Here is an 18,197-nt window from a genome sequence, read left to right on the forward strand (position 1 = left end):
AAATCACATAGAAAAAATGATGAAAGATGGCAGAACCAAACCCTTCTACGGGGAAGCGTCCCTGAGGTCCTCAAAGCCGCTATTCAACAAAGAAATCATCGAGGCTTCACTGTCAAGTAGATTCAAGATGCCCACCTTCGAAAGGTACAAAGGTTTGTCCAACCCAATTGATCATCTAGACACCTTTAGGATGGTGATGCAGCTTCAAGGTGCTCTAGACGCTATCACGTGCCGAGCTTTTGCAACAACCCTTTAGGGTACTGCTAGAGACTGGCACCGAACTCTGCGACCCGGATCGATCGGTTCCTTCTTAGAGATGGAACAACTGTTCACCGGCTACTTCCTTAGTAGTTGGAGAATTGCTAAAACTATGGGCCATCTCATGAGTATGGTGCAAGGAGAGTATGAGACTCTAAAGAAATTCATGCACTTCTTCAACACGGCAACCTTAGAAATCCGCAACCTAGACATGGGGGTGGCTTTAGCAGCCTTGACAACGACTCTTCAGCCCAAAAGTTTCTTATACTCTCTAGGGAAAAAGGCACCAGTGGATATGGGGGAGTTAATGGCTCGAGCACAGAAATACATCAACCTGGAGGAGATGATGGACATAAGAGGAAGTCGCATAGAATGGAAAAGGAAAAGTAGTAGCAGGGAGACGAGAGAATCCTATAGATCCACGAAAAGACAAGAGACTAGTACACTACAAGCAAGCCCAAAGATAAGAGGGCAACCCAGTAAGTTCTCCACCTACACACCCCTGAATGTACCGCACTCTGAATTACTGATACAGATCAGAAAGAAGGACTATGTCTCGTGGCCCGAACCCATGCAAACACCTCTTCACAAGCGAAACATGTCCAAGTTCTATGCATTCCATAGGGATCAAGGCCATGACACAAAGGAATGTATCCAGTTGAAGAAAGAAATCGAAGCCCTAATAAGAAGGGGATACCTGCCAAATTTTATAAAGAAAGAAAATCTACAAAGGGAACCTCTCGAGCAGAGGAGGCCCAACATAAAAGAGAAGGAAGAGCAGGTCGTAGGGGAAATTATGGTGATCTTCGGAGGATCCGTTAATGGAGGAGATAGTGGGGGTGCTCGTAAAATATATGCTAAACAGGTGCTCTCGATGGAGAAGGGGGAAACAAGTAACAAACGAAACAAAAAAGATGACGACATAACCTTTGACAGCAGAGACGAAGAAGGGGTACAACAACCACATGATGATGCACTGGTGCTCTCCCTACTGGTGGCGAATTACAAAGTCAGACGCATATTGATAGACAATGGGAGCTCAGCAAACGTCATGTTCTGGTCGGTCCTGGTCAGAATGAAAATCGGTAAAGAACGACTCAAACTAGTCTCAACTCCCCTGGTCGGATTCGGTGGAGACGTTATTCACCCCACAGCAAGTTACTATGCTAACATAGTTTCTTGTGGTCGACCGACCTTTGGTGTACAATATTATATTGGGCCGCCCTTTGCTTAATGCAGTTCGGGCTGTAATGTCAACATACCACCTCAAAATCAAATTCCCTACACCACACAGGACAGAGTTTGTCAAGGGAGATCAAGCAGCTACTCGGAGCTGCTACGTAATGACTCTGAAAGGAAGGATGGAGGCAAAAGAAACCCTAATGGTGGAGAACCTAGAAGTAAGGGGCAAGTATCCTCAGATCAGTACAGTGGATGAAGACATCATGCACATACCTAAACGGCCACCATGAGAGAAGTGTGTAGATCGGAAATCACCTACCCGACACCTTGAAAGTAGAGCTGAGCGAACTGTTGAACGAATTCACTGATGTGTTCGCTTGGTCAGCCGCAGAGATGCTAGGCATCGATCTTGCAGTCATGGAGCATAGGCTGCAGGTCAACCCCAACTACCGACTTGTGAAACAAGAAAAAAAAGAGTTTCGCAATGGAGTGGATCAAGATAATGGATGAGGAAGTGACAAAGCTGATGCAAGCCAGCTTCATCAGGGAGGTAGACTACCTGGAGTGGCTGAGCAACGTGGTTCTAGTAAGGAAGCTAAATGGAAAATGGCACACTTGCATAGACTTCACGGACCTAAATAAGGCGTGCCCAAAGGACAGATTTCCTCTCCCCTAAATCGACCAGCTGGTGGACTCGACCTCTGGGCATGAACTTCTCAACTTCATGGATGCCTACTCGGGATACAATCAAATCCCTATGAGTTGAGCGAACGAAGAAAAAACATCTTTTATCACCGAAAGAGGCCTGTATTATTACCGGCTAATGCCCTTCGGGCTAAAAAACGCAGGAGACACTTACCAGAGATTGGTGAACAGGATCTTTAAATATCATCTCAGAAAAATAATGAAGGCATACGTGGACGATATGCTGGTAAAAATCTTAGAGGCAGGGAACACTGTAAAGACCTGAGGGAAACGTTTGAACTCCTTCACCGGTACCAAATGAAATTGAAACCATCAAAGTGTGTGTTTGGTGTTTCTACAGGGAAGTTCCTTGGCTTTATGGCGACCCACAGAGGCATAGAAGCCAACCCGAACAAAATAAGAGTACTGCTAGAAATGGGGCTCTGCGGATGAAGAAGGAGATCCAAGTCTTAACAGGAAGGATAGCCTCCCTCAGCAGGTTTGTCTCCTGCTTAGGAGACAAAGGCTTACCTTTCTTTAGAGCACTAAAAAAGAAGGAAGGATTCAAATGGGGGAGGAACAAGCCAAAGCCTTCAAACAGCTCAAGCAGTACCTCGGTTCCCCACCCCTTTTAACGAAGGCAAAGACAGGAGAAGACCTCTACCTATATATAGCATCTACGAAAAATGTCGTTAGCTAAGTCCTGGTATAGGAAGAAGGCCGAAGGCATCAGCGCATATACTATACTAGTAAGGTGCTGAGTGGAGTCAAAAAAATCTATTGTATAGCGAAAAAAGCAGCCTTCTCCATCATCTGTGTTGCACGAAAATTGAGACCCTACTTTCAGGTCCACAAGGGTAATTGTGTTAACAAACCTACCAATGAGACAGATTCTGTAGCGGCCGAAGAGTTCGAGAAGGATGACGAAGTGGTTAATCAAATTAAGTGAGTTCGACATACAATACCAACCAAGGCCCGCTGTCAAAGCCCAGGTGCTCGCTAACTTCACAGCCGAAAGGCTCCCTGAGTCAACTGCTAAGTCAGATGTATGGGCACTACACGTTGATGGGTCATCTAACGTGGCTGGAGGGGGAGCTGGATTCATCCTCTCAGCCCTAGATGGCAGCGAAACCCTTTTCGCACTAAAATTAGAGTTCTCGGCAACCAACAATGATGCGGAGTATGAAGCTTTGTTAGTAGGTCTACGCTTGGCAGAAGCACTAGAGGTGGCACAGATCAAGGTATCGAGTGATTCCCAACTGGTGGTAGAGCAGTTGAAAGGAGAAATTGAGGCTAGGGATCAAAAAATAAAGAAGTATCTCACCAAGGCCCAAGAATACACAAAAGCATTCGTTCATTTCGATATAAAACGCATACCAAGGGCCGAAAAGGCCGATGCACTCGCAAAATTGGCCTCAACAACCAGGTCAGAATGGAAGGACGCTATTTATCTAAAGCGGATAGGGAAGCCCTCATATGAGGAGGACAACATTAACTCGTTGGAATCTGAAATCAGCGAGGAGGATTGGAGGGCGCCTCTCTTCCTGTACCTCTGGGATGGATCCCTACTAGAGGACAACATGGAATCTCTAAAAGTGAGAAGGAAGGCAGCAAGATATAGGCTGATAGGCCGGGAGCCATACAGACGATTCCTAACACTGCCATACCTTCGTTGTCTAAGCAATGAGGAAGGGAAATACGTACTAAGGGAAATACACGAAGGAGTGTGCGAAAACCACCTTGCTAATAGGGCCTTAGCCCACAAAGCCATGCAACAGGGATTTTATTGTCCCACGATGAAGAAAGATGCGCTCGAACTTGTCAAACGATGCGGTAGGTGGTAGAGATGCGCAACAGTACCACACGTACCATCTAATCTCCTCTCCCCTCTTACAAGTCCCTACCCCTTCGCCCAGTTGGGAATAGACATCCTAGGACATCTACCGCAGGCGATTAGTCAAAGAAAATTTTTGGTGGTAGCGATCGACTATTTCACTAAGTGGGTAGAGGTCGAACCCCTAGCCACCATAATAGAGCGGAACATTACGCACTTCGTGTGGACATCAGTGGTTTGCCGGTTTGGAATCCTATGGGCAATAGTTACCGACCACGGGAGGCAGTTCGACAAGGAGCGCTTCAAAAAGTTTTTTTTGGAGCTATCTATTAAGCTCATTTTCACGTCAGTGGCACACCCCCCAGAGCAATGGACAGATAGAGAACATGAACTAGACGATATTGCACGGCTTGAGGACACAACTCGAATCTATGCAAGGCAGGTGGACAGAAGAACTCTCATCCGTCATATGGGCATACCACACCACCAAGAGAGCGGCAACAGGGGAAACCCTGTTCATGCTCGTCTTTGGCGCAGAAGTGGTCATCCTAGCAGAAGTAGGGATCCCCTCCCAGAGAAGGCAATACTTTAATGAGCAGGCCAACAATAAAGAGCTCAGATCAGAAATAGACCTGTTGGAGGAGAGACAGGATCAGGCTAGTCTAAAAGTTGCAGCATACCAACAGAGGGTAGCAAAATAGTACAACACTTGTGCCAGAGTGCGAAATTTTCAGCCCGGAGACTTGGTTCTAAGGAAAACACGAAAAAGCCAAATAGAGTCGGGGTCGCATAAGTTGAAACCAAAATGGGAGGGTCCATACAGAGTTACAACCGAGATAAAGCCGGTGACATACAAGTCGGAGGATGTAGAGGGGGAAAAGATTAATAATACATGGAACTCAAATATGTTAAAAAAAATACTATTCTTGAGCGTTTCTTACAACGCAGTAATAAAAATCACAGTAATTGTACTACGTCAATAAAGTTTAAGAATATATATATTACAAGTGAAGTTCCAGCCAACTAGCTTGCCTTGCTCCCCTCTCCAGCTTTCTCTTCCTCCCCTTCTTCTTCCTCATCCATATCTTCCTTGGATTCGGGACTCTCGTTGCCATATTCGTGTGAGCTCACACAGTCTAGGGGAGGGTCAGGGTGTTTGGTTTTGACCTATTCCCGACACCTCCTGAACCCCACCCTGTAAGCTTTGGAGGTGTCCATAACGAATTGTGTGGAGTCCTTATACTCCTTTACTGTGGCTCGGGAGGCATTAGCAGTAGCGGCAGCCTCTTTGGCAGGTACCTCCTCCCTACGAATACGCTCAATCTCAGCCTGTAGGGCGCGCTCACGGATCTTGGCATCAGGAAGTTCATTCTAAGAAACGACATACTTTTTCCTGGCATCCAAGGTCTGCTGGTACATCTCGGCAACCTTCTCTTCTTGGGCTAAGGCCATCGTCGCTTGCTGAGGGGAAGTACCAAGGGCAGAACAGATAATAAAGCAATGCCTAAGGAGAAAAGCAATACGACCATAAAATATTAAGTAAAACAAGACCTGGTATGTGGTATACCGAATCTACGTCGAGAGAACGTCGGGTAGGGAACACTGAGCCTGCATGAAATTTTTGACATGAACAGCCCTGCGTAAAGCAGAAGCAGAATGCTTCGACTCCTGAAAAATCGCTTCAATATTAGCCATAGGCCTCGGAGGAGGGGCCGTAAGGTTCTCCCTAGCAGGAGCTTCACTATCACCCACAGTGGGCACATCCCTTTGAGATGATTTTCCTTCAAGCTCTCTTCTTTTCTTCCTGCACCTACTCGCTCTCTGCTTCTTGGCTTTCCCCATAAGAGACTCGCATTTGTTAAAGTCCATATATGCAAAAATAAGAGAGGGGATAAAAACACCAATGAAAGCAGAAGTATTTGAGTACATATGATAGGAATCAAAGGCCAGACAAGACTTGAGGAAACGGGGCTGATCCCCCACTGCATGAGAACTCGCTCCCGGAGCAGCTCATCGTGAGAGACAATCCCCTGCTGAACTAGGGCTCGTAGATCTTTCAATATGTCCTGCTCGGCAGGGGAGAGACTCGGAAGAATGTGGCGCACCCGAGCTACAGAAAGGAGAGAGGAAAAAACCTAAGTAATTGAGCATCTTGCACACAGGCCTGCATAAAAAAAAAAGGTAAGGAAGAAGAACGTCACCATCCAGAGGAGCAGACCATACAAGAGGGCTCGTATAGTTCATCTCCCCTAAAGCAAAGAAGTACCGAGTCTTCCAATTGTGTATGGAAGAGCTGTCTAGGGTGAAAAGTTTATAACCTGACGAAGAATTAAAGTAATAAAACTCCTTCTCTACAAAGTGTGTTCGTATTTGGAAAAAACTCCAACAGAGAGGCATGGTGGGCTAGTGACTGAGCCGGAGAAGGAGGACAGAAAAACACACTAGTGTAAGATAGGAGTTCAAAACCAACTGTGAAGGGGCAATTGGGTAAAACGTAGTATGTTAGAAATAAAGGGGAGAAAAGGTAGTCGAAGGCCTAAATCCAGGTAGTCGGTGGAAAGGCAAAGCTCTTCAGAGCTCGGATCAAGAGCTGATTCTGAGTTGTCGGGTAATTTAATAGTGATATTCGAAGGGATGGCAAAAAAGTATCAAATTTTTTGCATATCGGCGGGGGTCAGGTCACATCGAGCGCTCCTTACTGTGGTCGGAGCCCTCACAGGCTGCAAGGAAGACTCCATTAAGAGAGCGAAATATGGAACGAATGAAGTGATGAACTTCCAAACATATCAAACAGACGAGCCTCCCACAAAAACAAGGGAGATAAGATACCAAAGGAGATCAAGCAAACAAATTTTGCGAGAAAAACAACAAAGCTACCATACAAAAGAAGATTAAACAGGCAAGATTCTATCAAGAACAGTGAAGAACATGAAGAACAATAAAACAAACATGCAAGTCAACACAAAGATGGAGAAAAGCAAGGAGAGAGGCCAAGCGAGACTGTACCTAGCAAGAGGTAAAAACCCTTTGAATGAGATGGGGAGCAAATGAAGGGGCCCTGCCTTTATAGAGAAAGGCCTGCACAGATTCCTGAGAGAGTGGGAATCTCGAGAGAGCTCCTCTACAGGGTGGGATTGCGTCTCGAGAAAAAGGATTAAAAAATACCCGTACGTATGACAGTCCCCGCAGACGTTGACGTTACACTAATATCAAGGACTCACGGCTTTCCAAGGTACGACTGATTTAAACAGGTATTTATTACATTTTTATAACAAAGATGACGCCTTATAAGGCCAAAAACAGCAAAATGAGCACGACTCATTAAGCATCAAAGGCCCACCTAATGAGTACGACTCGTAAGGCCAAAAACAGTCCAGTAGATGAGCACGACTCATTAGGCATAGAGGCCAAACCGACAAGCACGACTCAAAAGGCCAAAAACAGCCCAGCAGATGAGCACGACTCATTAAGCATCAAAGGCCTAAATGACGACTACGACTCGTAAGCCAAAAACAGCCCAGCAGATGAGCACAACTCATTAGGCACAGATGCCAAACTGACGAGCATGATTCAGAAGGCCAAAAATGGCCCAACAGATGAGCACGACTTATTAAGCATGAAAGGCTCAAATGACGAGCACGAATCGGAAGGCCAAAAACAGCCCAGCAGATGAGCACGATTCATTAAGCATCAAATGCCCAAATGACGAGCACAACTCGTAAGGCCAAAAACAGCCCAGCAAATGAGCACAACTCAGTAGGCATAAAAGGCCACAAAACTGCTCGGTAAGATCAGTTCGACAAAATTTGCTACATGAATCAGTTCGACACAAATTGCTCGGCAAGTCCCACTCCGAGAAATTGCTCTATGAAGCTGCTCGGTAATATCAGTTCGGCAAAATTTGCTTCATGAATCAGTTTGGCACAAACTACTTGACAAGCTTGCTTGGCCAGTCCCTCTATGAGAAATTGCTCCATGAAACTGCTTGGTAAAATCAGTTTGGCAAAATTCGCTTGATGAACCAGCTCAGCACGAACTACTCAGCAAGCTTGCTCGGCAAGTCCCGCTCCAAGAAATTGCTCCATGAAGCTACTCAGTAAAATTAGTTCGGTAAAATTCGCTTCATGACTCAGCTCGGCACAAACTGCTCGGCAAGTCTTGCTCCGAGAAATTGCTCCATGAAGCTGCTTGGTAAAATTAGTTTGGCAAAATCCGCTCCATGAAACAGCTCGGCACGAACTGCTCAGCAAACTTGCTCGGCAAGCCTTGCCCCAAAATAAAAATTGCTCCATAAAGCTGCTCGGTAAACTCAGTTTGGAACATCAACTCGGAACATGAGCTAGGAAAATGTTCTCCACCACTCAGCTCGAAACATGAGCTCAGAAAATTTCCTTTACTACTCAGTTCGGAACATCAGCTCGAAAAATGTTCTCCACCACTCAACTCGGAACATGAGCACGGAAAATGTCTTCCACCACTTAGTTCAGAATATTAGCTTGAAAAATGTTCTCCACCACTCAGCTCGAAACATGAGCTCCGAAAATGTCCTCAACCACTCAGCACGAAACATGAGCTCAGAAAATGTCCTCCACCACTTAGTTCAGAACATCACCTCGGAAAATGTTCTCCACCTTAGCTTGGCAAATCAGTTCGGAACTTCAAAAAAAAAAAAAAAAAAAGGAATGGTGGAGGAGCATTATATATATACATCTGGGGAGTAGGAGTGTAGACACAACAATTTTTCAAAATTCCGTTCAGAAATTTGAAACTGAAAAGGAGGGGGGGGGGGGACAACTGATATACCCAAAATAAACTAGTCAATAAGAGTAAGACAACACCTAGCCCGTAGTCCTCCCTTAAAGTCAAACAATCTGACAAGAGCAATCAACTCCAACTCAATAAAGAGGACGAGAGATCCACGCCAGCAGCTTGAATGGCCGAGTGATGTGCGCAAACACTTTATGACCCCGAAGCAATTTAGGTCTCGCGCAATAGAGGCAGATCAACCAAAGTGTCAACTCTAACTCCTATAAGAAGGGGGGTGAGGAAGAGGTTAAGGTAAGTCATTCAACTCATTCTACTATTGCATTCAACATTTCTAAAAGCATTTCTCTTACTTAGGCATCAGAGTGATCCCCCAGAGTTCACCCCGGGTCCTGCAAGCCTTTCTTCTCTTCCCCTTTCAGGTCAGCGGAAGTCGAAGGAGCAACCCTACTAATTTTACCCTGCAACAAATAGTAACACGAAAATAATAATAATAATAATAATAATAATAATAATAATAATAATAATAATAATAATAATAATAATAATAATAATAATAATAATAATAATAATAATAAGATTAAGATTATGTTTTAGTTGAAGATATTTCTAGTTTTTTTTTTTAAGCTTTTCAAATAATATAATCAACACAATTTAAAGTTCAAAATATGAATTCCATGTTGGCTTATGCATAATAAAAATTATAAGTTAGAAAAATAATATAAAAAAATTCCTTAACTTTTTATATAAATTTAAAAATTATAGAATAAAGTAATATTTTCATAATTATTCTAAAAATTATAATTAAAAAATAAAATTATTTTTCACTGGCAATAATGTCTAAACTGTTTATTGTACCTTATTGTTTATTGTTTCGTACAAATGTTGTAATATGAAAAAATAGCTAACTTTTTGTAATTTGTTTTAAAAGTTAAAATAAAATAAAATTATTTTTTTTTACAGTTTAATGAGCACTGAGGATTTTTTATTTAGATGTTTGGTTTGAATACTCCTGAATGTTGTGACTTTTCAATGACACATATTAAACCATGGTATCTAAAAATAAGAGAATATAGAGATGGGCTTATTATCACAATGAATTAGTAAAGTATAATCAGAATTTTAGACATTAACAATAAAAAAAGAGTGCATTCAATATTTAAAAATATTTTAATTTTAATTTTTTAAATAATTGCAAAGATATCAATTTTTTTTTAGATTTTCTAAGATGTGTGTATATAAAAAGTTACCAAATATTTTTATTATTTTTAAAATTTTTCTATACGATTAAAGATAGAAGAACAAGAAAAATGTTTAAATTATTTACATTTCATTTGAAACTTTAAAGCATATTAGATTTTTTTTTTTTTCATATTTGACTAATTATCAAATAAAGCATGTAAGAAATGCATATTACAAATAAATCAATAAGAATTTGATTTGAGACATTATTATCTTCAGTTTAGAGTTTTTTTTTATAATAATTTTAAACAAATTCATTATTAATATTATTTTATGTAAGGAAAAACAAAATAAAAATTAGTTTTTTATTATTTTTCTTTGTTTCTTCCTAAGAACAATGGGAGAACTAAAATAAAAATACAAAATTTATTTTTTTTGGCCAAATAAAGTCTGTTGAAATTGGTGTATTCTCAAGAGGGGGTAAATTGGATATTTAAAAATTTTCTCCTAGATCAGTTCAAATTTCACAAACAATATTATACAAACCTAGGGTTTATCTAAACACATATTAATTCAATCGATAAACTACTGAGCAAATATTTAACCTGATAAACCAATCTCAGTATTATCAATCATTCAATCAATCATTCAATGCATATATGTAAAATGATAAGATCAATAAATAATAACATACAGGTGCAGAAAATAAATTGCGAAAAAATAAAAGCTACACCTGATATGTTATTAGAGTTCGGCCAATACTGCCCATATCCCTGCCTTAAGCCGCAACTCAAAAATTCCACTAGTTGGTCACTTCACGGGTGGAACGACACCGTTTACAACACCTTACCAGGATGGTGCACCAAATTCTCCTAACCAGGTATGAACCAGTTCGGTGCTCTCCTAACCAGGTCTGAGCAAATCTAAGACTATTTACAGAGCCAATCTCTCTCTTCCCACCACTCGTCGGGAATACGACATATATTCAAATAATTTTTGTGTACAAAGAAATGTACTTCTAAACTAAGCAGATGATGTACAATAGTATGCTCAATACACTCACGTATGATAAGGATTTATGCTCAAAGTAAGAATGTGATTTTCACAAAATAATCTTTGAATAAAAATGTATATGATGAGTGTTCAAAGATTTTTTACAACCTGAGCAAATATCTCAATGAGATTTTTCAAATATTAAACACAATAGATATTAGGGTTTATGACTTGTCAAAAATATTTTACTAAAATCACAAAACAAGCTATTGAATCTTGCAACAAGTATGCAAAGACTCACTAACTCAAGAAGGTCTTTCATAAAAGAAAATTTATGAATTAAATCACAAGGAAAAGAACTTGTTTACTCTCAATATGATAATATCAATAAAGTATATGTAATGACACTACAAAAAAAAAGGTTATTAGTGACGGTTTTCAATTTGTCGCTATACCTGCCGTTACTAATACTTATTAGTGACGAATTTTTCAAACCGTCACTAAAGACTTAGGCCCGTCACTAGAGATTCTACACCAGATCGACAAAAATCGTCACTAAAGCCATAGTATTAGTGACGGTTTCAAAATCGTCACTATTGCTCTATTATTAGTGACGATTTTAAAATCGTCACTATTGCTCTATTAGTAGTGACGATTTTTAAAACCATCACTATTGGTCTATGAACCGTCACTATTGCTCTGTAGAACCATCACTTATGATTTAGTGACGGTTTTAAACCGCCACTAAAGCCATAGTATTAGTGACGATTTTGAAATCATCACTAATACTTAAATTACACAATTAATAGTGATGTTAATTTTTTTTCCAATTATTAATTCCTAAAAAAAATCTGTAATTAAATTACATTTACATTAAACCATAATTGCAATAAAATTCTTAAATTATTCAAAATTCTAATTCAAATTTAAATACAAATATATTATACAAATTGAAATTCAAATACAAATATATTATACAAATTCAAATTTAGATACAAATACATTATAAAAATTCAAATTTAAATACATTTCATTTTTTTAGATAAAAAAAAAAGTGGAAAGTTGCATTCGCGTTGTCACAGTTGCAAACCCTACAAATTAAGAAAGTTAAAAAAAATTAGTATACGGTTTTTGAAAATAAATCACTACCTAACACATATACAGGCATAAAAAATAAATCACATCATTGTAAGAGGAAACATTAGATTGTAACAACAGTCTGCCAAAGAAAATAGATATAAATTTAATTAGAAATTTAAAGAAGAAAAATTATGCTAAAAAAAGATAATAATATGGCTGTAAAACATTTTCTGTACAAATTGTCATTGTTTATATGCAATATATGCAAAGTAAAAGTAAATCACCACAGGTCCATTCGAATAGTGCAGAAACTATTAAGCCAGCTGACCCCACGTCAATTTCGCACCCTATAATTTTGAGTCATTGGGATAACAGTATCTGCAGCTTGTCGGCATCCAAAAGAAGCTGGCTTAATTTTTAGTGCTTTTAGAATCAGAGAACTCCCCTTAAAAACAAAAGAAGCCACTATGGCTAATGAATTTTTCATTAACTCCCCTAAAAAACAACAAGAGCTTCTAAGTTTGATGCATTTTTCATTCTGTCCGCTCGTTACCATTTTTCCCTTTCATATTAAAAATGTCTTAGTAGATTCATAATTTCTATTTGTGAAACACTCATCATGTGTTTTTTTTTTTAACAGATACTTCCTCTTGCGTAGTATCATTTGGTTTTATTTTTTTTCAAATACCTTACGATTATTTTCACTTAGCCAACAAATAAATATTAACTAAGAATAATAATGTGGAATTTTGTTTGCTCTTCCTAATGTAAAGCAGCTAAAATTTCATTTTGTCTAGCTTTCTTGACAATGTGCTAGAGGCCACACAATAAAGTGCCTGTTTGGGATAGCTTTAAATAAAAAATGATTTCATAGCACAAAATTAGTTTTAGGTTAGTGTTTGACAACTTGGTTGGTCAAGCATATTTATAAGGAGTTGAAAATTGAGTTGAACCTAAAACACTTTTGGAGGAAGCTCATTGAACTTTTACCAGGTGCTACAATACCTAATTTGCCCCACTAATGAATGAGCCCAAAGGAGCATGAAGAGCTTCGAAAGCAGGTTAGGGAACTTCTTAGAAAGGGATTTATTCAATAAAGCCTAAGTCCTTGTGCTGTACCAGCTTTACTCATTCCTAAGAAGGATGGAGCTTGGAGAATGTGTGTGGACAGCAAGGCTATCAACAAAATCACCATTAAATACATGTTTCCTATTCCAAGAATGGATGATATGCTTGACATACTATCTGGATCTTAGTGTTATTTCAAGATTGACTTGAAGAGTGGTTATCACCAAATCAGAATTGGGCTTGTAGGTAAGTGGAAAACAGCCTTTAAAACCAAGAAAGGGCTCTATGAGTGGCTGGTCATGCTCTTTGGGTTGTTCAATGCACCTAGTACCTTCATGAGGTTCATGAATCAGGTAACGACCTTTCATTAGGAAGTTTGCTATTGTTTATTTGATGATATTTTAGTGTACAACACAGAAGCAATGTCATGTTAACCATTTGAGGGATACCCAATAGCTTTGAAGCAAAATTAGCTTAATGCCAACGTAACAAAATGCAGATTAATGGTGGACAGGTTGGAGTTCTTGAGTTTCATTGTTTCACAAAGGGAATAGAAGTTGATCAAAGCTATAACTAGCTGGCCTACTCCAAGAACAATTACAGAGATCAGAAGTTTTAAGTGCAGTTGGCAAAAGAAATTGCCTCAAGGTTTAAGGTTTCTAAAATTTGTCATCAAAATTATTTGAAATCAGCTTTTGTTAAAGCTGAAATAATTATTTGAAATTATTTGAAATTTGTCATCGAAATTGCCTCAAGGTTTAAGGTTTAAGGCTCTAACAATATGATTTTGCTCAAGTAGCTTTTCACGGTAACAAATCTTTGAACCGTATTCAAATCCAGATTTTCCAAGCCACCTATCGCACTAATGAGAATACACTACTGAGTGATTATTCTGTAGTTGCACCATATTTTTATTACAGAAGTGAAATTGTAGTTTTTATTTTTTTCTTCAAGTGATTTTCTGGTATTTGCAGGTTTGTGCTCCAACTGGAGCTGGCAAAACAAACATAGCTATGATTGTCGTATTACAAATTATACCAAATTAGGTGTTCTAGTCAAATTATTTGAAAGCCTTATTTTCAAATTATCTCAATTTGTGCTTATTGATCAACTTGTAGGCCCTAATGTCGACCATCACTAGAAGAAAATTTTAAAAAAATAAAAATAGATTTGAGTCCCGGAACCAATAAACCAGCCAAAATGGAAATTAAAATCTGGAATAGCTGAGACTTTTAGAAGGACAAGATCCATACCTGGAAGAAATCATGTGCGTGGAGATCTGGAATTGAGTGTCGCACCATTCTCTCTCTCTCTCTCTCTCTCTCTCTCTCTCTCTCTCTCATGGTATGAACTCTCGTGACAGACGACCGGAGAAGGTGGATTTTCAAATCTTCCATGTTGTTGAAATCAAAAGAATCCAAACATCTAACGATATGCAGACACGTAACATAGAATAATCTAAAATCTAAAATCTAAAAGCGATACACAATAGAGGCAGGGACACACAAACACAGAAAAACCTTTGCTGATACTGTTGACATTAACCGCAAACGCACACCTTTGCTGCATCCAAACAAATCATTTGGAAAAGACCCTTCTACCTGCGCAGATTATGCAACATTGTCACCCCAAAAATTATATTATTGAATATTTTTTAAATTCATAAATTTAAATTCAAGTCATGAAATTTATGTTTCTAAATATTATCTATTAGTATGAGTGTATTGTATTGATGGAAGCATTTAATCCAGGACTTGGATTTCCACAACTGGAGCAAAAAATTGAGACCAAATTAAAGGAGGGGGGGGGGGGGGAACGAGGCAATTTATTAATTCTACAATGGTGCATACTGCAAAGCACACCACAAGGTGAACACAATTCTCAGTCATATAAATATAATCATTAATTCAGGTGCATATTCAGGCATAATTAAAGAAGAAAAAAAAAATGATTACAACAGGGCTTGCGGGGTGGTTGTGTCAATTGTGGAAGGTAAGACGCAATCTAGTTTGCTCAGAGTACATTGATCTGTTTTAGTTTTCACGATCAACTAATTTATGAAGAATAGCTTGCCAACACAAACAAATTAATTTAGAAAATATTGAAAGCACCTCCAAGTATTTTGTAGCAAATTATGAATCACGCTTTCTGACTCATGGAATGACAACAAGACTGCAATGTGATGTTCTTGACAAATGGAAGATGTTAGGCTCTAGAGTCCAGAAAAGCACACACACACACACACACACACACACACACACACACACACACACACATATATATATATATATATATATATTCTTGCTTTCATAGACAGGACAATGACAATCTAATTATTCTTAAAGTAATTACAGGGCAACATCGATTTGGTTTCAACCCATGATGTAGTTCATTGGCTGAAATAAGTAGCTTCACAGGACAAAATTCAATAAACTGATTGTGTCCCACAAAGCAAATCAATTCCCGTTGTAAAAGATGTTCAAATGCCTGTAGAAACGGAGGGTCAAAATATGCAAAGAGATAAACAAGTAAATAAATAAAGCAGAGGATACAAATTGAGAAAAGTTAGGGTTAGGGTTTGATGGTACCGTTGGAGTTGGCGCTGGGCTCCGAAGCCCCACTCACTGTGGTGGAGTTCTTAGTAGCTACACAGAGAGCAGAAAGAGTGAGAGGGGTGGCGACGACCCCCAACGTACAAAGAGAGAGAGAGAGAGAGAGAGAGAGAGAGAGAGAGAGAGAGAGAGAGAGAGAGAGAGAGAGAGAGAGAGAGACAGGTAGGAATTAGCCCGTGGGGGTTCTAGGCTGATCGGTGCGGTCCAATCGGCGCATAGACTGCCAAATTAGGCTGCGTGGATTGAGTGTCGGGAGGACTGCGCTGCGTCCATGGAGGAGCGAGGAGGGAGGGGCAGGAGGGAGGAGCAGAATGAAAGTTAGGGAAAGAAGAGACTACGGGAGGGAGAAGGAGGTGGGAGGAGAAATAAGAAATTTGGGGAAAGTGAATTTAAGATTTCGAGCATCAGTGACGGTTTTAAAACCATCACTAATACGTTATTATTAGTGACGGGTCTCCCAATCCGTCACTAATACCCTTTAATAATTTTTTTTAAATAAAAAACTATTAGTGACGGTTTCAAAACCGTCACTAATATCCTATTATTAGTGATGGTTTTCCCAAACCGTCATTAATACCCTTAACTATTTTTTTTTTTTAAATTTTTTAAATAAAAACACTAGTAGTGACGGTTTCAAAACCGTCACTAATACCCCCTTATTAGTGACGGTTCTCTCAAACCGTCACTAATACTATTTCTTTTTTAATATTTTTTAAATAAAACACTAGTAGTGACGGTTTCAAAATCGTCACTAATACCCCATTATTAGTGATGGTTCTCCCAAACCGTTACTAATATTCTTAACTATTTCTTTTTAAAATCTTTTTAAATGAAAACACTAGTAGTGACGGTTCTCCCAAACCATCACTAATACCATTAACTATTTTTTTTAATATTTTTTAAATATAAAAACTAGTAGTGACGGTTTCAAAACCGTCACTAATACCCTAAAATCGTTGCTAATATTTTTTTAAAAAAATTTTATGCGAAAATTGTTTACCGTGCTGTTTTTAGTGACGAAAATATTAGTGACGTTTTTAAAATTGTCACTAATAGTGTCGTATTAGTGACAGCTGCTAAAACCGTCACTAATGCTTAGACTATTAGTGACGGTTCTTAAAAACAGTCACTAATACCAACTTTTAGTGACGAAATTGAATTCGTCACTAATACTTTCGTCACTAAAAACCAGTTTTTTTTGTCGTGTGAGAGTAAATACTATATGATTAAAAAATAAATGCTTCAATATATGTAAAGCACTCTCTTTAGACAATGATTTTTTCAAATAAAAAAAAAAAGAGAGGATGAAAAAATAGGCTTAGGAAGATGAAAATAGGATATCAAAATTTAAGTGACGTTTTTCTAACTAATTATCTTGCTAATTATGAATTATGAAAGGGTATATATAAAGTTGGGTGAAAAAATGACTGTTGGGGACATACTGGGTACGTATTATTAGAAAAGTTAAATTAATTTTTAAGCGTGTTTAAGCATTTAAAAATTCCCTGACCCGAAAGGTTTGGTCTGCCGAGGGCATGGGTCAGTTGACTGAACATGAAAGTTCAGTTGACCAAGGAGAATCGGTAGTCGGCTGAGGACTAACAGGGAATTCAAATTTTAAATGGTTCGATTGACCGAAGAAATGGGCGGTCGAGCAACGCAAGGCGAAATAGAATCTTTGGTAGGTTTGGTTGACCAAGGCACTTGGCCGGTCGGTCAGTCATATGGTTCAGTCGACCATTAGGATTTTGAACTATATGTTTGGTCGACTAAGTAGTTGGGGAGACAGGCGCTTTATGGTTCGATCAATCGAGGGAGGTACGTTCAAAATAGAACGGTCGACCGAGAGAAGTCAACATGTTGACTTTTGACCGGTTCGGTCGACCGAGGCATTTATATTGCCAAAGATTCAGTCGACTGAGACCACTTAAAATGTGCATTTAAGTTCATTTTGGCCTCTATACTTTATCAACCCTGTGTGAATGAGTATGTCTTTTGAGTTAAAGGGTATTGATTGATTGAGGCTTTTTAATTAAGTCTAAAAATCTAATGACGGTCGATCGAAGTCTGTTTATGATCTTCTGATTTTCCCTATGGTTATACTGTGACCTTAGGGCATAAACCTATCATGCATGGGATACAAGTTATAGACCATTATTATAGACCAAATTTAAAAATTAAATGTAATACAAATTAAAATCAAATGACTTATTTATCTTTTTGACTCTTTAATTTTCATGGAAAATGCTTGATCATATGAACTTTGTGTCTTTGGTTTCAATTCTCAGTCCTCTTATGTGTGTGTTGAATTATAATTTATTCAATTATTAGATACATATAAATAACTTACAGATTATTGTTATCAAAATCAAAGATCGAAATTAAAAAACCAACAAAGTCTAATATTGTGTTTGAGAAAATTTTCGGTTACTAATATTTATATTTCAAATTAACACATTATAAAAAAGTTTTGAGAAATAAAAAACGCAGCGTAGTGGGGGGAGACAGCAAGACAGCTTAAATTTTTAAAGGAAGCGTGG

General features: G+C 38.8%; 1 protein-coding gene across 1 annotated transcript; it reads left to right on the forward strand.

Annotated features, from left to right (window-relative positions):
* Nucleotides 1-316: 316 nt before the first annotated feature.
* LOC131150941 (uncharacterized) lies at nucleotides 317-1,950 on the forward strand. The gene is made up of 2 exons (XM_058102066.1): nucleotides 317-1,343; nucleotides 1,826-1,950. Exons 1-2 carry the CDS (start codon nucleotides 317-319, stop codon nucleotides 1,948-1,950), a joined length of 1,152 nt encoding a protein of 383 aa, XP_057958049.1.
* The last annotated feature ends 16,247 nt before the right edge of the window (nucleotides 1,951-18,197 follow it).

Source organism: Malania oleifera, chromosome 1, assembly GCF_029873635.1.
Source record: "Malania oleifera isolate guangnan ecotype guangnan chromosome 1, ASM2987363v1, whole genome shotgun sequence".
Taxonomy (NCBI): domain Eukaryota; kingdom Viridiplantae; phylum Streptophyta; class Magnoliopsida; order Santalales; family Ximeniaceae; genus Malania; species Malania oleifera.

Coding starts and splice junctions, on each gene's coding strand:
- LOC131150941 (XM_058102066.1), top strand. CDS start 317: ATGGAACAACTGTTCACCGGCTACTTCCTTAGTAGTTGGAGAATTGCT. Junction 1,344..1,825: donor CCTGGTCAGAATGAAAATCG/GTAAAGAACGAC, acceptor TCGCTTGGTCAG/CCGCAGAGATGCTAGGCATC.